At 36.2% G+C, this 20121-nt stretch overlaps 3 protein-coding genes across 4 annotated transcripts in view; 1 reads left to right on the top strand and 2 right to left on the bottom strand.

Moving 5' to 3' along the window:
- Positions 1–131: 131 nt before the first annotated feature.
- Positions 132–2651, bottom strand: cunh17orf67 (chromosome unknown C17orf67 homolog). Its single transcript, XM_016281242.1, has 4 exons — positions 2434–2651; positions 1064–1152; positions 713–850; positions 132–347 (listed from the first exon to the last, which is right to left on the bottom strand). Exons 1-3 carry the CDS (start codon positions 2483–2485, stop codon positions 734–736), a joined length of 258 nt encoding a protein of 85 aa, XP_016136728.1. The 5' UTR covers positions 2486–2651; the 3' UTR covers positions 132–347; positions 713–733.
- Positions 2652–8103: 5452 nt separating this feature from the next.
- Positions 8104–19243, top strand: dgke (diacylglycerol kinase, epsilon). Its single transcript, XM_016281212.1, has 10 exons — positions 8104–8909; positions 10104–10359; positions 10521–10664; positions 11044–11201; positions 11293–11341; positions 11572–11685; positions 12277–12348; positions 13444–13571; positions 13779–13890; positions 15178–19243. The coding sequence occupies exons 1-10, from the start codon at positions 8476–8478 to the stop codon at positions 15397–15399; spliced, it is 1689 nt and encodes a 562-aa protein (XP_016136698.1). The 5' UTR covers positions 8104–8475; the 3' UTR covers positions 15400–19243.
- trim25 (tripartite motif containing 25) overlaps positions 19118–20121 on the bottom strand; it is a 34238-nt gene continuing 33234 nt past the window's right edge. For both annotated transcript variants that reach the window (XM_016281210.1, XM_016281211.1), the window contains one exon: positions 19118–20069. In XM_016281210.1, the coding sequence (XP_016136696.1) occupies positions 19537–20069 (533 nt within the window). In that variant the 3' untranslated portion in view covers positions 19118–19536. The remainder of the gene's footprint in view (positions 20070–20121) is intronic.

The raw sequence follows: 20121 nt of genomic DNA, 5'->3' as shown, positions 1-20121 counted from the left end.
TCGCTTTTACGTATATCATAATGCAATTAAATACTCATATAACCCGTAAGATTAAAAACCACAGTCACAATCAAAATTTAGAGCACAACAGTTTTATTTTATTAATGAGTCTCTTATTCAAAATGCGATTTCGTAATTCGTTTTATAAAAAATAATAATCTACCGATTATAAGATTTTTCATCTAGCCTAAATAAGACATCTAAAATGCGTCTACACTATCGATGGGTGGGTGTCTTCGTGGATTTTGTGTCCTTGACCTCCTCGGGATTTCTAAGTCTTCGTTCTTATTGCAATCCATTTTATGGTCTTTATCAGCTTTGTCGTCGCCAGAATTCCTGTCTTCGCCCTGAAAAAAAAAATCACTGAATTTATTTGCACTCCTATATGGGTAGGATTTTAGTAAATATAAACCGTTTTCAATGATAAAACCGCATTTACATCTAATGTGCCTCAAGTCAGGGCAGAACTAATACAAAAAGTCAGTACAGAAAGGAAAAGGGAAAAAAAATCCCATATGATGTAAAGAGTGTTAACAATTATTGCCTTCACCCAAATATTCGTCTACACATTACAAATTTAATAACTTCGCCTAATTCAACTTTGTTATAAGGAAAAGTGTGAAGGTACAATTTACATAATATATGAAATCATAATAGTAAGCTCAAACATTGCAGTCTTCAGTGAGATACAAAAGCTGAGGGATATCAGAACCTGTGGATCACTACAGGCCCGTTACACAGGGTAGCCGTAGTTGCGGTCACAGCGAGGGAAGCAGTGAGGGTTCATCCAATGCTCCATACTGGTCTCTCGAGCCCTCTGCTCAAGCCTCTGCATATGCAGCATGTGTTCCTGAAATACACATGAACTCTGAATTCTAGAGTAGGCTATTGACATGGAGCTGAGTTCACATTGTTTTGTTAAGTAATTTATTTAAAACCAGCACAAAACAATATTGTGAACAGATGTTTACTATCACAAAGAATTACAGCAGGCTCTCATGCATGATGCTTTCTAAAGATTTGTTATTATGTAAATAAAAGGAGTCTGTTGTTGGCACCCAACCCTCATAGGTTCATCAGGGTGTCCAGGCTTCTGTCTCTTGGTGCGGAGTAGCTGCTTTGCAAAACTCTCCTTAATGATGGGGTTTGCATCTAAGGATCATGACAAGTAAAACGATGACAATGTATCAAGATCACCATTTCATATTGTAATTTCATGGAAATGACAATATGATTTATTAATGTGAATACATTTAACTTATTAATTTTGCTAAATAACTAAGGGGTTACCGTAAAAAAAATGTCAACAGTTTATTCATTATGTAGCCTATATTTTTATGTAAACAAATGAGATTATCAAAGACTTTAATTTGTGCCATTTAATATTACCCATTTTTCTTTCTTTCTTTCTTTCTTTCTTTCTTTCTTTCTATTACTAGCTGCATACTAATTTAATTTTCTCCATTCTTCCCCAGGCGGCCATTCTGTCCTCTGAACCTTTATTCTTTCAGATTTCCCCGAGTCCTTTGGGGGTCTAATTTGTATGAATTCTGGCCTTTCTCTTTCCCTCTTTCTTCATCTCTCTCCCTCTTTTTTCTCTCTTTCACACAGACACGCACGCACGCACACACATACACTTCACTCACTTTCTCTCCTGCCTCCCCATTTCAACCCCTCCCTCCGTTTCCCAGCGTTGTTTGTCTATGGAAGAACACAAAGTGCCCATTCATGAGCGCGTCTCCCCGGGGAGCGCGCCCCTGCGCACGCGTGACCTGGAGCTCTGACCCGCGAGGGGTATGAAAATGAGCCCGTTACGGTAAACACCGACGTGGCAGACAAACAGCCGAGCAGCGTTTTTCGTTGCAAATTAGATAAGATCCTTAAATGTATATGGCGTGGGGATGGTGGGTGAAATCATCATATAATTTGTGTTCAGTTAACATGTTCAGCAGCTAAAACAATACGAATAGAAATATATAGATGTAATGGGATATGAATATAGGCTATAAAAACCAACATACAAATAAAATGGAAACGTCAAAAAGCAATAATAATAATAACAACGCCAATTTTGAGTTTGCTATTCCAATAGGCTGACATTACAAATCGTTTAGCAAGTGCGGGGGATAAAAACAATGACAAAATAATAGGTAAGCGTAAGCCTAATGAAAATAATCTCACATAAATATACACCCATTTCGGTCTTAACTAGAACTGCAAGAAGGCCGAAAAGAAAATATAGATTTATTTCAAAAGTCATTGTCCAAATGTTCCAAAACGTTCTGATTTCGCATGAAAATAAGACTCGCTAAAAAACAGGTAATATGCACACAAACGTCCCAACCCACAGTGATAAGAACAATAAAAACACAGTGTATGCTAATAAAACTGCCATAAAACCCATGGTATAAGATTTCTACAGGAAAAACATACCAGTGCAGAAGGTCAATAAGACCACGCAAAAAAGGCATACCAACAGCTTCATTTTCACTTCCGTCCGTCCTCAGTTCGAAATAGCTGCACTTGAGAGTTTGCCCATCTTATGAGGAGGAGAAATACACGACAACGTCATTTAGAAGTTACCCCCACAGCACCTCTGCTTACAGGCCACCGGATAGGCTACAGAAGAAGACTCCTGGTTTCACATCTGGATGAGTCTGTAGTTACAGACATATTCCACAAGATGTCGCCTTTACTTTTACTTAAAGGGGTCATATGATGCGATTTCTGTTTTTCTTTTTCTTTAATGTGTTATGTAGCTATTTATGCATGTATAAGATCTGCAGAGCTACAAAGCTCAAAGTCTCCCACAAAATGATGTATTCTGTCTAAAAGAGAAGGCTGGTCCAGACCGGGCTAAAACACCTCATTCAAACACGCCCCCACATATCTACGTCACGATGTGGAAATATTTGCGTAATGCCGCCCAAATGTTCATGCAAAGAAAGGCGGCGTGGTTTCAGGAACCGCAGTAGTGTTGGTGCAGCCATGTCAGGGAGATGCTGTGTGTTTGTGTGCAAAAGCAAAAGCACTTTATTTGGCCTTCTGAAAGTAGATGCAATGAGGAATCATTGGTTAAGATTTATTTACAACAGAACAGCACAACCCAGATGTTCGAATTTGTGCAATGCATTTTATGGACGACAGTTTTGTGAACCTATAGGCTGGCTGTGCAAAGGCTATTTCTAAAAATGGGTCAATTCCGACTTTGCTATGACAATCTTGTGCTTATTCTGAATCAGCTACTGTAAGTATGTTTTCTTAATAGTTTAAGTATTTGCTATTGACTGTTCAAATGCGGAGTTTTGCGGTGTGTAGAGTATTGCGTCGTGTTTGTGTCTGTGTGCGTGAGAGAGAGACAGGATCACATCACAGTGGAGTCAGCTTTCTTAATCGCGGTTTGTGTACTGCAAATACATATGAGCATCAATCACAATCACAATGCACTGGGTCAGCTGGCCAATCAGAGCAGACTGCGCTTGTCGGAAGGAGGGGCTTTGTAGAAAACGACACGTTTGAGAGAGGCGGGGCATAGAGGAACTACAATAATGTACAGTATTTGAAAAATAATGTTTTTTGAACATTAAAGCATGTCAACATATTCTGTTAAACCAAATACACAAAATAATGATCTTTAAAATAGCATCATATGACCCCTTTAAATGTCAAAGTCTAGGCCTATTGATTATTTTCACGGCAGGTCACACCCTTATAGGAACGCCCACCTGGAGGGCAAAACTTGAAGCTTTGCTCCATTGACCGCCAGTTATTTTTACGCAGTTTGCATTAAGTAGTAATGTAGTAAAACGCAGATATTAAAAGGCGAAATTCAGTAAACACCTTATTGATTATGTATATTTTGTACAGGCAAGCAAATGAAGCCAGAATATAAAATATGTGCAAAGTTTCACGTTAAATGGTTTCCCATAGAAAACCATTAGAAGGAAAACACTGAACCATTAAGCGGATTGCGTTCATATTCCGGCCTCATCTGCTTGCCTATGCATTATTAATATAGAGAATATTACGGTTTTTAATATTTATAGAGCCCTTTAAGTGTTTTTACAACGTTTTGTCGCACTGTTTAATGATTGAAATATTGCCGCGGTTGCTTAATATGGATTGCAAATGGCCAAAACTTGCATTTTGTTTACATACCTTTGTTTTATTCTTTTGAGAGGTGATCTAAATATTTGCGGCTGTGAAACCCAATCAGGCTTGTCCTGCAGTTCTATGTTTTGCCCTCCAGGTCTTCGAGCCGGTCACGTGACTGAAAACTATGAATAACCCTAGGCTTGTTTGAGATGCGCCTTGTATGGAGTCAATATAATGGCACTAATATATGCAAAATAATAAAGTTTTGCAAACGAAAATGAAAGTATTGAGAAAAAATAAATGTGTTTTTTTTGCAAACAAAAATAAAGAATTGCAAAAGAAAATGAAGTATTGCGAGAAAAAAAAGTTTTGCGAACAAAAATAAAGAATTGCAAAAGAAAATGAAGTATTGCGAGAAAAAAAAGTTTTGCGAACAAAAATAAAGAATTGCAAAAGAAAATGAAGTATTGCGAGAAAAAAAAGTTTTGCGAACAAAAATAAAGAATTGCAAAAGAAAATGAAGTATTGCGAGAAAAAAAAGTTTTGCGAACAAAAATAAAGAATTGCAAAAGAAAATGAAGTATTGCGAGAAAAAAAAGTTTTGCGAACAAAAATAAAGAATTGCAAAATATAAATGAAATAGCACAAAAGCAATGACTTTGCAATACATATTTTCCATGGGCATATCTACTAATTTATTTGCAATGCTGCTTTTATTTTGCGTTTCAGTCAAGTTTGAGCTTGCGATACCGTTTACCCTTTGCGCTTCACGTTTCTGCGTGTCTCGCTTTCTGGCACTGTTTTGACATGGGGGTGGAGTCAATGGACGGGGCGTGTACAACAGGCCTGGGCATGCCTCCCTGGAAGTGACGTCATCGGCCCGAGACGCAGCTCACTGATCCAGGCACCATCGTTATTCTCTAGCATTTTTTCGTTTTATTAACTTTATTAACAAATGTATATGTGTATTAGCAGTGTTTGCTCACGTTAAAGAAGTTGTTAACATGAACATCTGCTGTTTACGTCTCTCAATGTGCACACTTTTATAGCATTAAAATGTGTATTGTTTCATTTGGTTAACTAAATGTGTTTGTTTAAAATCTCTTAACCTGTGGGAGGACGCCAGCGCACAGAAGCGTTCTTTGTTTACATGAGCTCAGATTTGCTGCTAGTTTTAATGTTAAAGGATGCAATTAACTTCATAAACTAACTTACATCATTAAAAGGTCTATGACTCAAGCTTCATATCGATCTCGACTTCGTTTTTCATTTACATAACTCCTGGCATAAATTAAGAAATTACTGTAACTGTTAAGTTTTTTAAAAACTGAAGCTTGAATCTTTTTGGTTTAGTTTTGTCTTGGCCATGAGATATTAATTCGTGGGAACGTGATAATATGTCGTGGCCATGAGATCCTATTGAGGGAACAACTTCTAGCTTATAATATATGCTACCATATATTTTGCAAATACTGTAAACGCCTGACAATTATGCCAATAAAGTTTTGACTTTATGATTGCATTTACACCTGTATGTGACGATAAATGAGTGGCGTTTTAATTTACAAATGTAACTACGCAAATTATTCATTTATAATTCTAGTATTTATAATTATAGTGTTAGGGTATTTATAGGGTTATTGTTAAATTCATCCTCTAAACTGAACTTCCAGTAAAAATTCCTGTCATATAGCATAATCAAAGCTTTATTGGCATGTCGGGCATTTACAGTATAGGCTATTATTTACAAAACTCTTCAAGGCTGCATTTCCCAAAAGCATCGTAAGCCAAATTATGACAATGGTTCTTCAATCGATTTAGGCTTAAGATGCTTTTGGGAAACGCAGCCCTGAACGTTAAGTAAAGAGATCGAAATGAAGGTAAAAAAAAAATAAAATACATAACAACGAATATAAAAATATTACCAATACTAATAATAATAACAATAAAATACATGGACTTACAAGACTTGTGGGATGGATAAAACATTTTTTTTGTAGGCCTATTTTATTTTATGTATTTTATTTAACATTTATTCATAATAAACTTTATTTGAATGTTGTCTACATCGCGTGCAACACAGTACCGTAGCCTAGGACTATGGTTAACACTTAAACCACCAGAGGTCGCTGTATACCTAAAAGCGCCAGCGGGTTAAATTTACCCATGCACAGGACTACTGTTTTGATATGGCTAAAAAAACCTATGTCACCGTATTATGCCACTGTCTTCACAATGTCTAGAGTCATAACATGGTTATTTTTTTAGTCATCAACTATGTTTTTGTCCTGATGTTTTAAGTTCAAAGCTATTTTTAAGCAGGTTATACTAATCACTTTTCTTAATGGTGAATATAAACCAGCCTGCAATGACAACGAGAATTACAAGGAAATAAATACATATTTGGGTGGTGCAATATTATAATAAAATGTTTTAAGATAACCCATGTTTTTTAAATTACTAAAATACCCTAAATAGACTATAATAAGCCATAATAATTCACCACACTGCATGTATGCACTAGGATGTATGATACAACGACAAATTCAATCACACAGTTTCACATAATCAAATATTTATTTGTTTAGTTATATAATTTATAATTTGAATAACAGAACAACACCAATAAACTTGGGATAATCATAAAAAATGTTTTATTCATTACATCATAATTCAGATTTTTTTTCCCAGGAATAAATAGCTAAGCAACACTGTAGAGAACAATAAACGACAAAAAAAAAAAAATGTGCAAAACAAAAGTGAATAATTAATCCAAAGTCTGAACATTTATGAGTTGGCTAAAACATCTTAATTTGAATTTGCGTTGTGTGACTGTTTTCAGTAAGCTAAGTTGCTCAATGACAGCACGACAATAAAGGAATTATATGCGTAAATTTGACTCGATGGCGCTTATAGGTATAAATGCCCAGCTTTTATTCTGGTTTTATCTAAACAATTTTTTTAACAACAGGGGATTGTAAATAACACAATTTTAGTAAAAGTCAATGACTTTGAGACTTGGATATTCTTTATTGAAAACATATTATGTAGCCTACATTTGAAAAACAGCCAAGGGTAAAATGACCCCGTGGCAGTTCTGGTGTTAATATAATAATTTAATAATGTAATAATTTTTTTAATCTAAAATTTCTTAATTCAAAATAAAATATTGATAAATACATATCTGATTTTTATCTAAACAATTTTTTTAACAACAGGCGATTGTAAATAACACAATTTTAGTAAAAGTCAATGACTGTGACATATTATGTAGCCTACATTTGAAAAACAGCCATGGGTAAAATGAACCCGTGGCATTTCTAGTGTTAATATAATAATTTAATAATGTAATAATTTTTTTAATCTAAAATTTCTTAATTCAAAATAAAATATTAATAAATACATATCTGATAATCCCAGGTTGATATGGCCACGCGGGTTTGTTTACCCATGAAATTGATGAGAAATGTAAAGAATTTTAAAACAAAAAGAGCTTAATAACTTGAGCAAACACTGCTAATACACATATACATTTGTTAATAAAACGAAAACATGCATGTTTTAATGCTAGAGAATAACGATGGTGCCTGGATCAGTGAGCTGCGTCTCGTGCCGATGAAGTCACTTCCAGGGAGGCATGCCCAGGCCTGTTGTACAGCCCCGTCCATTGACTCCACCCCCATGTCAAAACAGTGCCAGAAAGCGAGACACGCAGAAACGTGAAGCGCAAAGGGAAAACAGTATCGCAAGCTCAAACTTGACTGAAACGCAAAATAAAAGCAGCGTTGCAAATAAATTAGTAGATATGGCCGTGGAAAATATGTATTGCAAAATCATTGCTTTTGTGCTGTTTCATTTATATTTTGCAATTCTTTATTTTTGTTTGCAAAAAACATTTATTTTTTCTCAATACTTTCATTTTCTTTTGCAAAACTTTATTATTTTGCATATATAAGTGGCATTATATTGACTCCATACTCCTGTCTCACGTATTGTGTTGTTCCTATTGGTCACTGAACATGTTCCGTCATAAACCTACGACATCATTTCCGTATATTGAACTAGATGAATAACATGATGACGGGATCTCCCCTTTGAAAACAAAATTTAGAACATGTTCGTGAAAGCCTACCAAGTGTTTGACAGCAAGGAGGTGTTCACGATGGCTGTGCTGTAACATCAGTGTGACTCAGGTTTGGTGCATTGCCTGGCGATGCGATGATGATGATATGCTGCTCGGATGGGGTTAGAAATGGAAAATCGTTGTGGGACGTTAAAACCTCAACACCGTGACTAATGACGATCGCAGGAAATCACTGATTATTTTCGTCTGCTCTGGCTTGTGCATGACGACGTTCCTGTAAAATAAGAATTGTGGGTATGGAGGAGAGTACTGAGGAGCTGAGGGAGGAGTGGACCTTGCTCCTCTGGACCACGGTTGCTGTTCTGGTCCCAGTGCTCATCACGCTGTGGTGCAGCTTCCAGCGTCCTAAACGCAAAGTTCAGCTGAAAGATCTGTTCCGAAAGAGCAAACACGGCTGGCACTACACAGATCTGTTCAACAAGCCCACCTACTGCTGCGTGTGTTCTCAGCCCATCCTGCAGGGGGCGTTCTGTGACTGCTGCGGCATTTGTGCGGATGAGCAGTGCATACAGAGGGCAGATCGCATCCTCTCGTGTAAGGAGATCATGACACAGAGACAGACAGATGGGAGGTTTTACCATCAGTGGGTCAGGGGAAATGTGCCCCTCGCCAGCTACTGTGCCGAGTGCAAACAGCAATGCGGGACTCAACCTAAACTTTGCGACTATAGGTATTAAATAACCCTGTGCTTTCTTTCTTTCTTAGATAGATAGATATGAAAAACACAAATTATCCTCCTGGTGTAAAATAGGCTAGGCTACATCAAGATCTAAACCAGTTGTCATTCTAAACCATTTTGTCAGAAATATTAAACTTGTACCACAATTTTGGACAAAAATTAATAATCACGTTTGTACAGAATATAAAAGGGAAATGAATAAAAGAAAAATGTATATTCATATTTCATATTTTAATCAATGTAGAAAAAAAACAACAACTGCACTTTCACCTGGTCAACTTTCAAGGTTTCAAATATTTTAAAGTTTAATGAATGGCTTTATGAAAATAAATAAGAATCAATTTAAGTATTGAGGAGAGAACAAGGCAAACAAAACAAAACAAAACAAACAAAGCTTTCTAATTTGAACTTGTTAAGTTGTGAAAGAAAATACAAATAAACAATCAAAAGGCTACCTGGACCATATCTAACTATAAACAACAACAACAACTATTTAAAAACAACAACTGATGCCTACCTTCCAAGAACTTTCATAGTTTTAACAATATTTACAAAAGTCAAATTCAAGTCATGTCAATATTTACAGTACAAGAAAATGTTAACAGACAAGTGTTTTTACATCTTAATTTACAGCAAAAAGTATGGCTAAACGGCAACAACCTAGACACAGATCAATAGCAGCTGAGAGCAGACTGAACAGAACTTAAAAGCGTCTGTTGAAATCCATTTTTGTTAAGGGTGCGGTGCTTTAAAATGCATCACTGGCTGTTGAACAAACAGAGCAAACCAGAATCCTGCCCTTTTCTCATGTGTTTAATCTTTCTAAAGCATGGTTTGATTAAAGAGTCAGTAATCCCTGTAATCCAGCTGTTATGTGTGATCCAGGACCAGGTCCTTCCACCTAAATCCTCAGTGTCAAAGGTAGCGCTAAACTGGTTCCAGACCAGCTTCTTCTGAGGCTCATAGCAAAACAAGTATTGATTTAAAATCTTTTTAAAAGAATTTGTACCATTTTTTTTATTTTACGATTCATTAAGAAGATATTATCTGCAAGATAAGAATTCTTATTATGAGTTTTACTAGAGGGTTTGCAGTCAGTACAGTATCCATTTCAGTGTTTTACAACAAGCTATCAGTTCTAAGTGCTCTCACTCACATTTGCTGTTTTTATTTGGGAATATATAGGTGTGTATGGTGTCAGACCACAGTGCATGATGATTGCCTTTCTAGTCTGAACGATGATCTGTGTGATCTTGGAGAGTTCCGCTCTGTTATCATACCTCCATATTACCTCTATCAAGTCAACAAGCTCCGCCGAAGACACCCTGATGAGTATGGGAGTGGCTGGACTCCGGTTCTGGTCTTGGCAAACACAAGAAGTGGCAACAACATGGGGGAAGTTTTGCTGGGAGAATTTCGTACCCTCCTGAACCCCATGCAGGTGCCATTTAACTCTGTGCTTACATTTACATATTCAGCCAGTCTCTCTCTGTTTCCATACACTCTTGTCTCTTTTTATTTTGTTTGAATGATCACATTCTTCTTACTATCTAATGGTTTAACAAAATAGTTTAGTTATTTAGTTTTTTTCCCCCCTTCCAGGTGTTTGATCTCTCCGAGCTGCCCCCCTCTAAAGCCCTGCAGCTGTGTACTCTTCTGCCCCCAGGCAGCGTGCGTGTTCTGGTGTGTGGGGGAGATGGCACAGTAGGCTGGGTTCTGGATGCCATTGATACCATGAAGCTGAAGGTGAGAGCTGTAGCCGAATAGTTGAGTGGACTTGAAAACGTGATAGATTATATTAAAAGTCAGGATGTAAACCAAGCATGTTTTTTCCCATGTGGCCTGGCTAGTAGGATGTGTATAGAATGAAATAACACCACAAATGTGAATATAAGTATCACATAATGACATCATTATGTGATGCTTATATTCACATATGTGGCATTATTTCATTAAAAAAAGTAATTTGTTGTTTCTTGGGTTATTAAGATTTATCGGCCAACATATCGGTTATCGGCTTTCAAAAATAAAGAATAATCGGTTATCGGTATCGGCCAAAATTTTCATATCGGTGCATCCCTAATTAAAATATTATTTGTGTTTGTCGCTCTCTCATTCTGTATAGGGTCAGGATCAGTTTATCCCTCTTGTGACGATCCTGCCGTTGGGAACAGGAAATGATTTAGCAAACTCTTTAGGATGGGGAGCAGGATATGCTGGAGAGATTCCAGTAGAACAGGTGCTCAGGAATGTTCTAGAGGCTGAGGTAATCAAAATGGACAGGTAAGACCCTGGCTGTGCTGTAAAGTCTTGTATTATGAGGAATGGCTTTTGTCATTCAATTTATTTTGTATTTCTGCTGTTAATGTGTTAGGTGGAAAGTTCAAGTTGTCTCCAAAGGAAACTATTTTCGTAAGCCAAAGGTCAGTACATACAATATACTGTATGATCTACCAGCAAGAGTATGTACCCCAGAATGCAAATTAAATTATTTGTATGCTAAGCAAATTTTAACATAACCAATTTATTAGCATAAAATCCCATGAAATACAGTATTAGTTCAATCATGTAATCAATAGTAAATCAATCATGACACGTTCAATTCATGAAGAAAAGAGATTAAGATTTTAGCTTAAGGTTGTTTTCTCTCCAGGTGTTGTCCATGAATAATTATTTCTCAGTGGGTCCTGATGCTCTCATGGCATTGAACTTCCATGCACACAGAGAGAAAACGCCCTCCTTTTTCTCCAGCCGAATCATCAATAAGGTCTGAGGCATTGCCTGTCCATCATTTCATTTTTAATTTCAGAGGAAAATTAAATCGAAAGAGCATCTAAGATTGATAATGTGATAAACTGCATAATTCGATGTAAAAACGTTTATATCTGTAAAGCCATCTAATTTCCTTTATTTAACTTAAGTTTGCTTACAGTTTAATTGGTTCAAAATATTTTCTTCATTGTAAAGACTGTATAACTGAGAAAATGTCATTATTCTGCAGTTGATTTATACATCCACAACTATAAAAAAGAACCCTTTTATATTAAGTGTATGTAACTACAATGTACTAAATCTGTAATTAATTTCTTTAGATATATCTATGCACTGTTAACCCTACCCCTACCCCTTAATCCACCCTTAAACCTAACCATACCACTAAGCCTGTCCATAATCTTAATTATGTCTCACCTCAGTAGCAGCAAAATTGTTTTGCAATAAAAGTTGCATAGTATCTAAAAAAAAATAAAAACTATCGATCTACTAGCCTACACATATTCATGCACTGCTAGGTTTGTTAAAAACAGAAGTATTTTGTAAATTCATGGCTGATAATACTGACAATTGTCTTTTCTCACAGGCAGTGTACTTCCTCTATGGTACCAAAGATTGTTTAGTGCAAGAATGTAAAGATCTGGATAAGAGGATTGAGGTAAACGTTTTAATTTGCTTATTGAGACAAGTGTTCTCAAGCAAAAGTGTTCTCTGATTGTTTCCCTTTGTTGTTGTCATCATATGATTAGCATGTTGTCTGGAAGTTTTAGCCTTGACATGAACTTCCTGTTTCATTACTGTGGTGTCTCATTAATGATATAATGATGATTAATGCTGTTTCAGAACTTCATTAAAAAGAGATAATAGAAATGCATAATTACTTTGGCTCTTTTCAAATACTAAAGGCTGGAATTTGATATGCTCTGACTGGATGGAATCATAGTCTGAAGCTAAAATGCGGAGTCTGTGATTATCATACACTACATGATTTTTTATGAAATCTGTCAACTCAAATCTGCAGACTTGCTCTGACTTTCGGCAACTAGCGGCAACTTGTTTGGACTCTAAATCAGGAGAAAATTGTGTAGTGTATTCCAGCCTTAAGAATCTATTGCTGCATACTTTCAGGACATAATATAAGTAGGCGAATTGGCACACAACAAACGGCTTCAAGAAACAGCTCTATATGGTTCCTTTTAGTTACTGACTCCTGGTGCGTATGTGAGAACAGGTTTTAATTTTTAAGTGCACTGTAATTTCTGCACCGCTAGCAGCACCAGACAGAATTACAAACATGATTACTTTTCCAAATATTGCCTTATCTACCGTTGTTCATACAAACAGTATGACAGTATGACCCAATCCAAATGCCATGAGTTAGAGGCTGCTCAGTAGACCCAGCAATTACACTTGCTGCATTGTTTACAATCTTCTAATCCACATTTTTTTGTGCATAAACCTGAATTAGGAGGTATCTCGGTAGCACTTTATTTTACAGTCCTGTTCCGTGTGTACACAAAATGTGCTTCTTATATCAATTATAATAACTAGGTAATGACTAAGTACTTACCCTGAACCTACCCCTAAACCTAACCTTAACCCATGTAGTTACCTTATACTACCCAGTATGTTCTTGGGTAAGTACACTGTAAGTACACGTACTGTAAAATAAAGTGTAACTGGTATCTCCACACATGGAAGGTGCTGCATGATTAGTTCTTATGCCCGTTAATGCTTAATTGTGCTTCTTTAGCTGGAGCTGGATGGAGAGCAAGTGAATTTGCCCAGTCTGGAGGGGATAATAGTGTGCAATATCGGCTACTGGGGCGGTGGCTGTAGACTGTGGGAGGGAATGGGAGATGAACCCTATCCTCCAACACGGTGAGAATCCAGATGCCACTCTGTTATACACTTGATATAATCTGCTATACTACACTATACTATACTATACTCTACTATACAGACTTATAGATTTGACTTTGTGAGAATAGGTTGAAATTAAATTAAACTTTATACCTGTGGATCTGGATCAGAGTAGGATGACCTTTGAAAATGTATATTTTCTTTATGTCCTTTTTCTTTCTTCAGTGTGGATGATGGTTTATTAGAGGTGGTGGGGGTGTATGGTTCGTTCCACTGTGCACAGATCCAGGTGAAACTGGCCAATCCTGTGAGGCTGGGACAGGCACATACAATACGGGTAAGACATAAAAATGTTCTTTACTCATACAGCTTAAATGGTGCTTAAGTGTGAGTCACGGTTCAGCTCCGTGGTGCTCAAAACACTACAACGTCTCCACTTTAGGGTGTGTCTATAGCAAGTTTGTTTAATATTTTTTTTCAGTGCACAGTCCATATAATCATATATATGTCAATTTAATAAACTTGTTAACCAAGCCAGTCTATTCACAATGAAAGCGTCAAAGCTGCAATATTTAACATAATAACTACAAGGCATACAATATATAAACAATATGATTTACGCACTAAATCCAGCAGAAACTTCAGCACAATCTGCATATTTTTAAATGTTCAAGACAGATGCTGCTCATTTGCATAAAGTCGAGTCTTTCTCAAGTTTTGTTTTCTCTTAGATGCTCAGTGTTTTTCACAGCTCCCATAGGAATGAATTGAAAATGCCAGACAAACTAAATGCAGGTGCCCTCACAAAACAAATACATCCCCGCCCCCTTGCAGTGACGTCTCTTCCCTTATCATGTGTCTACACTGTCAGGTCTGGGCAATAAGGTTGTCCAATAGCCAGACAAGTCTCAATACTGTCCCTCCAGCAACTTGTCACTCACATGAAGTGACTGCAGTAATTAGCAAGCCACAGGAATCCAACGAACCAATCAATTTCTGAAAGACATTCAAATTTCTCCCTACATTTTTCTCGTTCAAGAAGCAATTTCACTTGGGCCACAATAGGGAAAAGACGGTTTAAATTTTTGTTTCATTCTAACTGCCTGTGCAGACCTCTATGCTGAATAATAACAATCCACAAATCTGTGCTAACGATATTAGATGAGAACAAATATTGAACTGAATTGAGCTGAATGATGACACAATTGTCTTCTGTAGAGCTGCAATATAGCTGAATTTTGCAACATGTTCTGAACTGGATTGAATCAACATTGAACTGACTTGAGCTGAATAATGACACTGTTGCCTTCTGTAAAGCTACTTTTGATTTGATCTCAATTCATAATTTGATGAATTTTACAACATAAACATTGTTATTGAACTGAACTGAACCAACACTAAACTGAATTGAGCTGAATAATGACACTATTGTCTTTAGAGCTTCTTTAAAGCAGAATTAAAAAATGTTTCTCATGTTTGAAGAAGTTCATCATGCATCATTGACTCTTTTATTTTCCTGTTTAATACTGTCAATCTGCTTTGAAATAATATGTGTTGTATAAAGCATTATATAAATAAAGATGACTCTTTATTTATTCTTTATCCTTTGCTTTTTTTGTGGTAGCTGGTGTTAAAGAGTTCTCGGATGCCAATGCAGGTGGATGGAGAGCCATGGGCGCAGGGTCCATGCACCATCACCATTACCCATAAGACCCAGGCCCTCATGCTGTACCACAGTGCAGAACAGACAGATGATGATGACTCCAGCGCCTCAGAGGGTGAAGAATGCTCAGCTGATCACATTGACACAACTAGCAACACACAGGAAACAGTGACAGAGTCTTAGTAAGGCTGTAATCACTCTGTCTGTGCTATTTCCACCCCAGAAAGTAGCACAGCATGAAAGGAAGACACCCTGATGTGATAAATGTCTGATGTCATAAACGTAAATGTACATAATGTGCATGTGCTGCTCTAGTAATAACATCTGCAGTGGTTATTATAGTTAAAAAGCCCCTTCTCTCTCAAGCACATCTTGTGGACAGTTTGTTCTCAAATTGTTCACAAGATGTCTATCTCTGACATTGGTTTTGTAGATTTGCATGCATAATTTTTTATTTCCTGCCAGGGAGTGCTACCGGGAAGCTCTAAAAAGTGGCTCAGGTTTTAGCCATTTAGTCCACAATGGAATCGTATTCAGTTGTTAGCAGAGCTCAGGCAATCATAAAAAAGAGAATTCAGTCCAGTGGAGAATGTTACAAACAAAGCTGCTTAGACACCAATGTTTTGCACTGATCTTGAGTGCCATAGGTCTGTGAAAATACAACTCGCTGCAGAAATCTTGTATTTGAGTTGAATAAATTAAGCTGTGAAATATATTTATTTAGGATATTATGTTTTGTTTCACCTTTGCACTGCTTGAATCTAGAGTAGATTGTGAATGGACTTGCCATTGATATCTTATTATTTTGCAACTATTCAACTTGTGTTATTGTTTTCGTTTATGAAATAGATGTAAAATGTTTCAGAGCACTGGATTAAAGTACATTCTTTATTTTGCTGTTTGCATATGCTGACCATCAGGCATTTTTATTGTGTTTTATTCATTGTTCATTTTCTCCACTTTTCCATAGAGATTTGTTATGTTTTTATGCATCCTGCTTGAGTAAAATTTACTTTGCCTAGAATATATCCACCCTAATAGGCTTTCTGAGTATTTTCTTTAGTCCCACTCTTCCAAGTCGGCAATGTTCTTGAAAAACTAAGCCAGGATAGAAAAGAAAAACAGCTTTAGGAGTGGTATGTGTCGTACATTTCGTATAGTCACATCTATGGCTTTCCTATTGGTAAAGCACTCAAGCACATGCCATTTTCTCCCTGAACTAGTGTCACCTCTCTTTGCAGGAGTTGCACAAATTATCCATTAAAACCTTGTTTGATAAATTGGAGGTTTTGCTGATGTAATAATGCCTCTGAGCAGTTTATAATGTGGTTTAGTTCATTTCATAGTTAATTCATGTTCAGAGGGATTTTTACTTAAAAAATCTTTCAGATTGTTAAGAGAACTGTAATCTGCATTTTTCATGCATAATTGTGAAGGAGATTTAGGTACATTTTTTGGAAGCTAAAAGGTTAACAAGAGTGTTACCAAAATAGTCAAGATACAGTATTGTTGTAGAATTTTTTCTTCTTAAATCAAGAACACGCAACACAGCTAGACTTTTAAAGTCTTTTACATTTTTATTCTTGCAAGAAGGTCAGGCAATACAGCAGTGAGCACCGCCATATGTGTGACAAAAATAAGTGAGCATGCATCTCTACTTTTATACACTTTGGCCCATTGTTTTCCCAATGGTCGTCTCCTTAATAGCATATATAGCTAAGAAAGCGTGATAAACACTTGATATGTCTCGTTCCTCATGTAGCATCTTCCCGAAATTCAAGATGGTATCGTTTTTCCTAAGCAAGTGAGAACAAGCAGGTCACTGTGACATCTCCTCATATTCAGACCAAACAGGCCTCACACGTGAACACCCATATAGCATTTCATAATATCAAAGCAATATTTCAGTTAATATGTGAAGTAAATATGGATATAATTTCCTTTATAGTATATATCCTTTTTTCTCAGCAAAGTCTGAATATTTCCCTGTTAAATTATCTTCATCAGTTGTATAATAAAATACAGACTGCTGTATTAATCTTACTCAGCTTAGTAATATGACAACTTGAGAATGCTTCTATACCTTGAGAAAGGATAAAATCAAAATGGTGTTGTTTGTTTTTTGATTAGTGTCATGAAAAATTACTTTCCCCCATTATGTTTATGTGTATAAAAACTGAAGCAGTGGTTGTGATGAAAACATTTTCTTTACAACTGTAATTCCCCCACCCCCCTCAAGACACCCGTCATATTCCTAAAACTAGACTTCACACATGCTCTAAATGTGTCAAAGGGGATTTAAACAAGAATATTATTCTCCTTGGTACTACTAGTTTATCATTTTAATCTTTTGGGAGTGTTACATTAAATGGGAATCTCTGTATTGAATATTGAAATATTTTGCACTGACTTCTGTATGCTAGAAACAACATGTGGTTAACACCCATGGCTTATGTCATGTTTTTCAAATGCAAATGAAGCCTAGCTTTTATCTGACAGTAGCTGCTCCTGGCATCGTGTTTAATGTTTAACTAGGCTTGTTTGAATGTGCCCAGGTAACATACCAACATATATTACAAGTTGGAGATGTTATGAACAATAGAACATAAAGGAATCGTTGGTCAAAGATTTGGTTTGTTTTTTTTATTAATCTTTTTGAATTTTTTTATTGTTCAGCACCGAAAACAATGTGAGCTGCACAAATTAACAATCAACATTACAGGAGCAGGATTAAGTCATCTCAGAACAATTTCACAAATGTGATCAATACAACAGAAGATGAGAGAGAAAGAATAATAAATTAGATAATATTATTTATTCTTATATGAGACATGGCCATGTCATGCCTTTATTGGTATTATTCTGATATTTTACTTTATGTATATTTTCCCCCACTCTGAATAAAAATGTAATATATTTTCATGTAGATTTTTAAAATAATATTCAGTTACTCTATGGAACCAAAATTGTAATATTGCAATAAAGCAAACAATAAATGCCTTACTACTAAACTTTCTGAGCTATATTTTTAGATTGGTAGAATATTTCCTTACTGCAAAGTGAAACCTGTATTATTTTGTTTTAGATTTGTTTCTGATAACACAACATACATCTTTCATATATATATATATATATATATTTTTTTTTTTTTTATAACGGTTTGATTTACATATATACATGGCTACTGGTGTTGAATGTTTAATTTTTAACACACATTTAACACTTGTTGGTTTGACAGAATTACACATGCTTATAAACTGACTGGACCCAGCCAGGATACTTTGAGCAGGAACCAAAACAACTCTATCTGGAGCACACTGCCAATGGACTTGACCCATGTGATAAAACCAACAAGTGTCAATTGTGATAATGTGAGGATATTAAACACTTCAAACTCACAACTAAAATCTCCAAAAATACCAGAAACAAAGAGAACAAAGTAAGATTAAATAATGTGTCACATTTGCAAATCTCATTATGTACAATGAATTTTCCCCTTTCTGGAACAATGACGCATAACCATTTATTACACTGCTCTCTGTAATACTTGATTTTAGTCAATCGTACCAATCAAGTCAAATATTTTTGTATAATGACCACTAAACTTTTTAATTGACTGTTGTCTTGCTCTTTTTTTCAAATAAAATATTTTCAAAATAGCTGTGCTAGTCTCTCTTGTATCTCTCTGCAGTCTTGTTCTTCTCACTTAAATCATTTCAGCCTAAATCAATATTTAATTTAATCTAATTTGGTAAGTAGCCTGTTAATAATGACTGTTTGGATAAGTCATTATTGCAAATGCAATACAAACCTCCTCACTTTGAGTTTTTTTTTTTAATGACAGTTGGACTGCATTAGCCTTTAGATATCATCCATCCATCAATCTAATTAATGAAAAAAATTTTTTTGGTCAACATTAAAAGACATTACTGGACATTTATAGATTAAAAAGACTGCTTTATGCACTCTGTACACACCTACATTAGAATTAAAAAGATTATTTACATCAAACCTGACTAGTTTAAACCCCATAAATGAATGTTTATGTCTGTCTCCTGTCTTTCCAAACCCAAAAGACCCAAAAGGGAGCATCTTCGAAACAAAAATGAAGATATTTTTAATATACCATAATTATTTTTGCCCATCCATTGAAAATCCTTCAAAGATTTCATAAAACATGAAGCTTGAACATTCAGGATGTGTGGACTTTTACTCTATGGACAAAAAGATGAGAGAATATTAAAAATATATTAATTTGTGCTCCAAAGATAAACAAAACATCAATACATTAAAATGAAAATCAGTTCAACTTATATACTTTCAGTTGCTGAGCTTGCAGAAAGAGACAGAAGAACCATTTGAGAAAATCCAGAAAGCTGGATATACAGCCTCAGTAAAAGGAAAGACAAATGTGTGGAAGGGGTAGACCCGGTCCTGCACATTATAGAATGTTGCACTTCCCTGATCACAGTCCAGCAAGACACCCACGCGGCTTGGGTTGGGATTCTGCAGCACCGTCTCGATGCTGTTGTGCCATGCAGAAAGCTTCACGTTAAACCACTCCACACACCAGGAGTCTGCATTACGCCCCAGACGGCTAGAGGGACCCTTGCGGTCGATTCTTCCATATGCAAGTCCCAATCCGCAGAAGTTGTTACTGCTCATTTTGATCTCCCAATAATGACGGCCCTGAGAGAAACCCTTTGTGCAGAGCACCTGGGAACAGACAGAAAAGCGAAGGGGAATATCTGGATAGTAAGCAGTTTCGTCCGAGACTGTCACTTTGGTGTTGTTTTCAGACAGCGAGATCCGCTTGTGAGCTGTTCTGACGTCAAAATTGAGGATGGTGCCATCTAGACAGGAGAAACACAAGCATATAGATGTAAAAGGTGATGAACATGAACA

Source organism: Sinocyclocheilus grahami, unplaced genomic scaffold (genome assembly GCF_001515645.1).
Source record: "Sinocyclocheilus grahami isolate Dianchi unplaced genomic scaffold, SAMN03320097.WGS_v1.1 scaffold148.1, whole genome shotgun sequence".
NCBI lineage: Eukaryota > Metazoa > Chordata > Actinopteri > Cypriniformes > Cyprinidae > Sinocyclocheilus > Sinocyclocheilus grahami.
The sequence above is the reverse complement of the archived record's forward strand: the minus strand, read 5'-3'. Positions and strand labels throughout refer to the sequence as shown.

Excerpts from the sequence above, each read along its gene's own strand:
- cunh17orf67 (XM_016281242.1), bottom strand. The coding sequence starts at position 2,485 with ATGAAGCTGTTGGTATGCCTTTTTTGCGTGGTCTTATTGACCTTCTGC. Across the intron at positions 1,153-2,433 it reads CTTATTGACCTTCTGCACTG|ATGCAAACCCCATCATTAAG; the intron begins GTATGTTTTTCC and ends CATGATCCTTAG. Across the intron at positions 851-1,063 it reads ACCCTGATGAACCTATGAGG|GAACACATGCTGCATATGCA; the intron begins GTTGGGTGCCAA and ends TGTGTATTTCAG.
- dgke (XM_016281212.1), top strand. The coding sequence starts at position 8,476 with ATGGAGGAGAGTACTGAGGAGCTGAGGGAGGAGTGGACCTTGCTCCTC. Across the intron at positions 13,572-13,778 it reads GAACCCTATCCTCCAACACG|TGTGGATGATGGTTTATTAG; the intron begins GTGAGAATCCAG and ends TTCTTTCTTCAG. Across the intron at positions 13,891-15,177 it reads GACAGGCACATACAATACGG|CTGGTGTTAAAGAGTTCTCG; the intron begins GTAAGACATAAA and ends TTTTTGTGGTAG.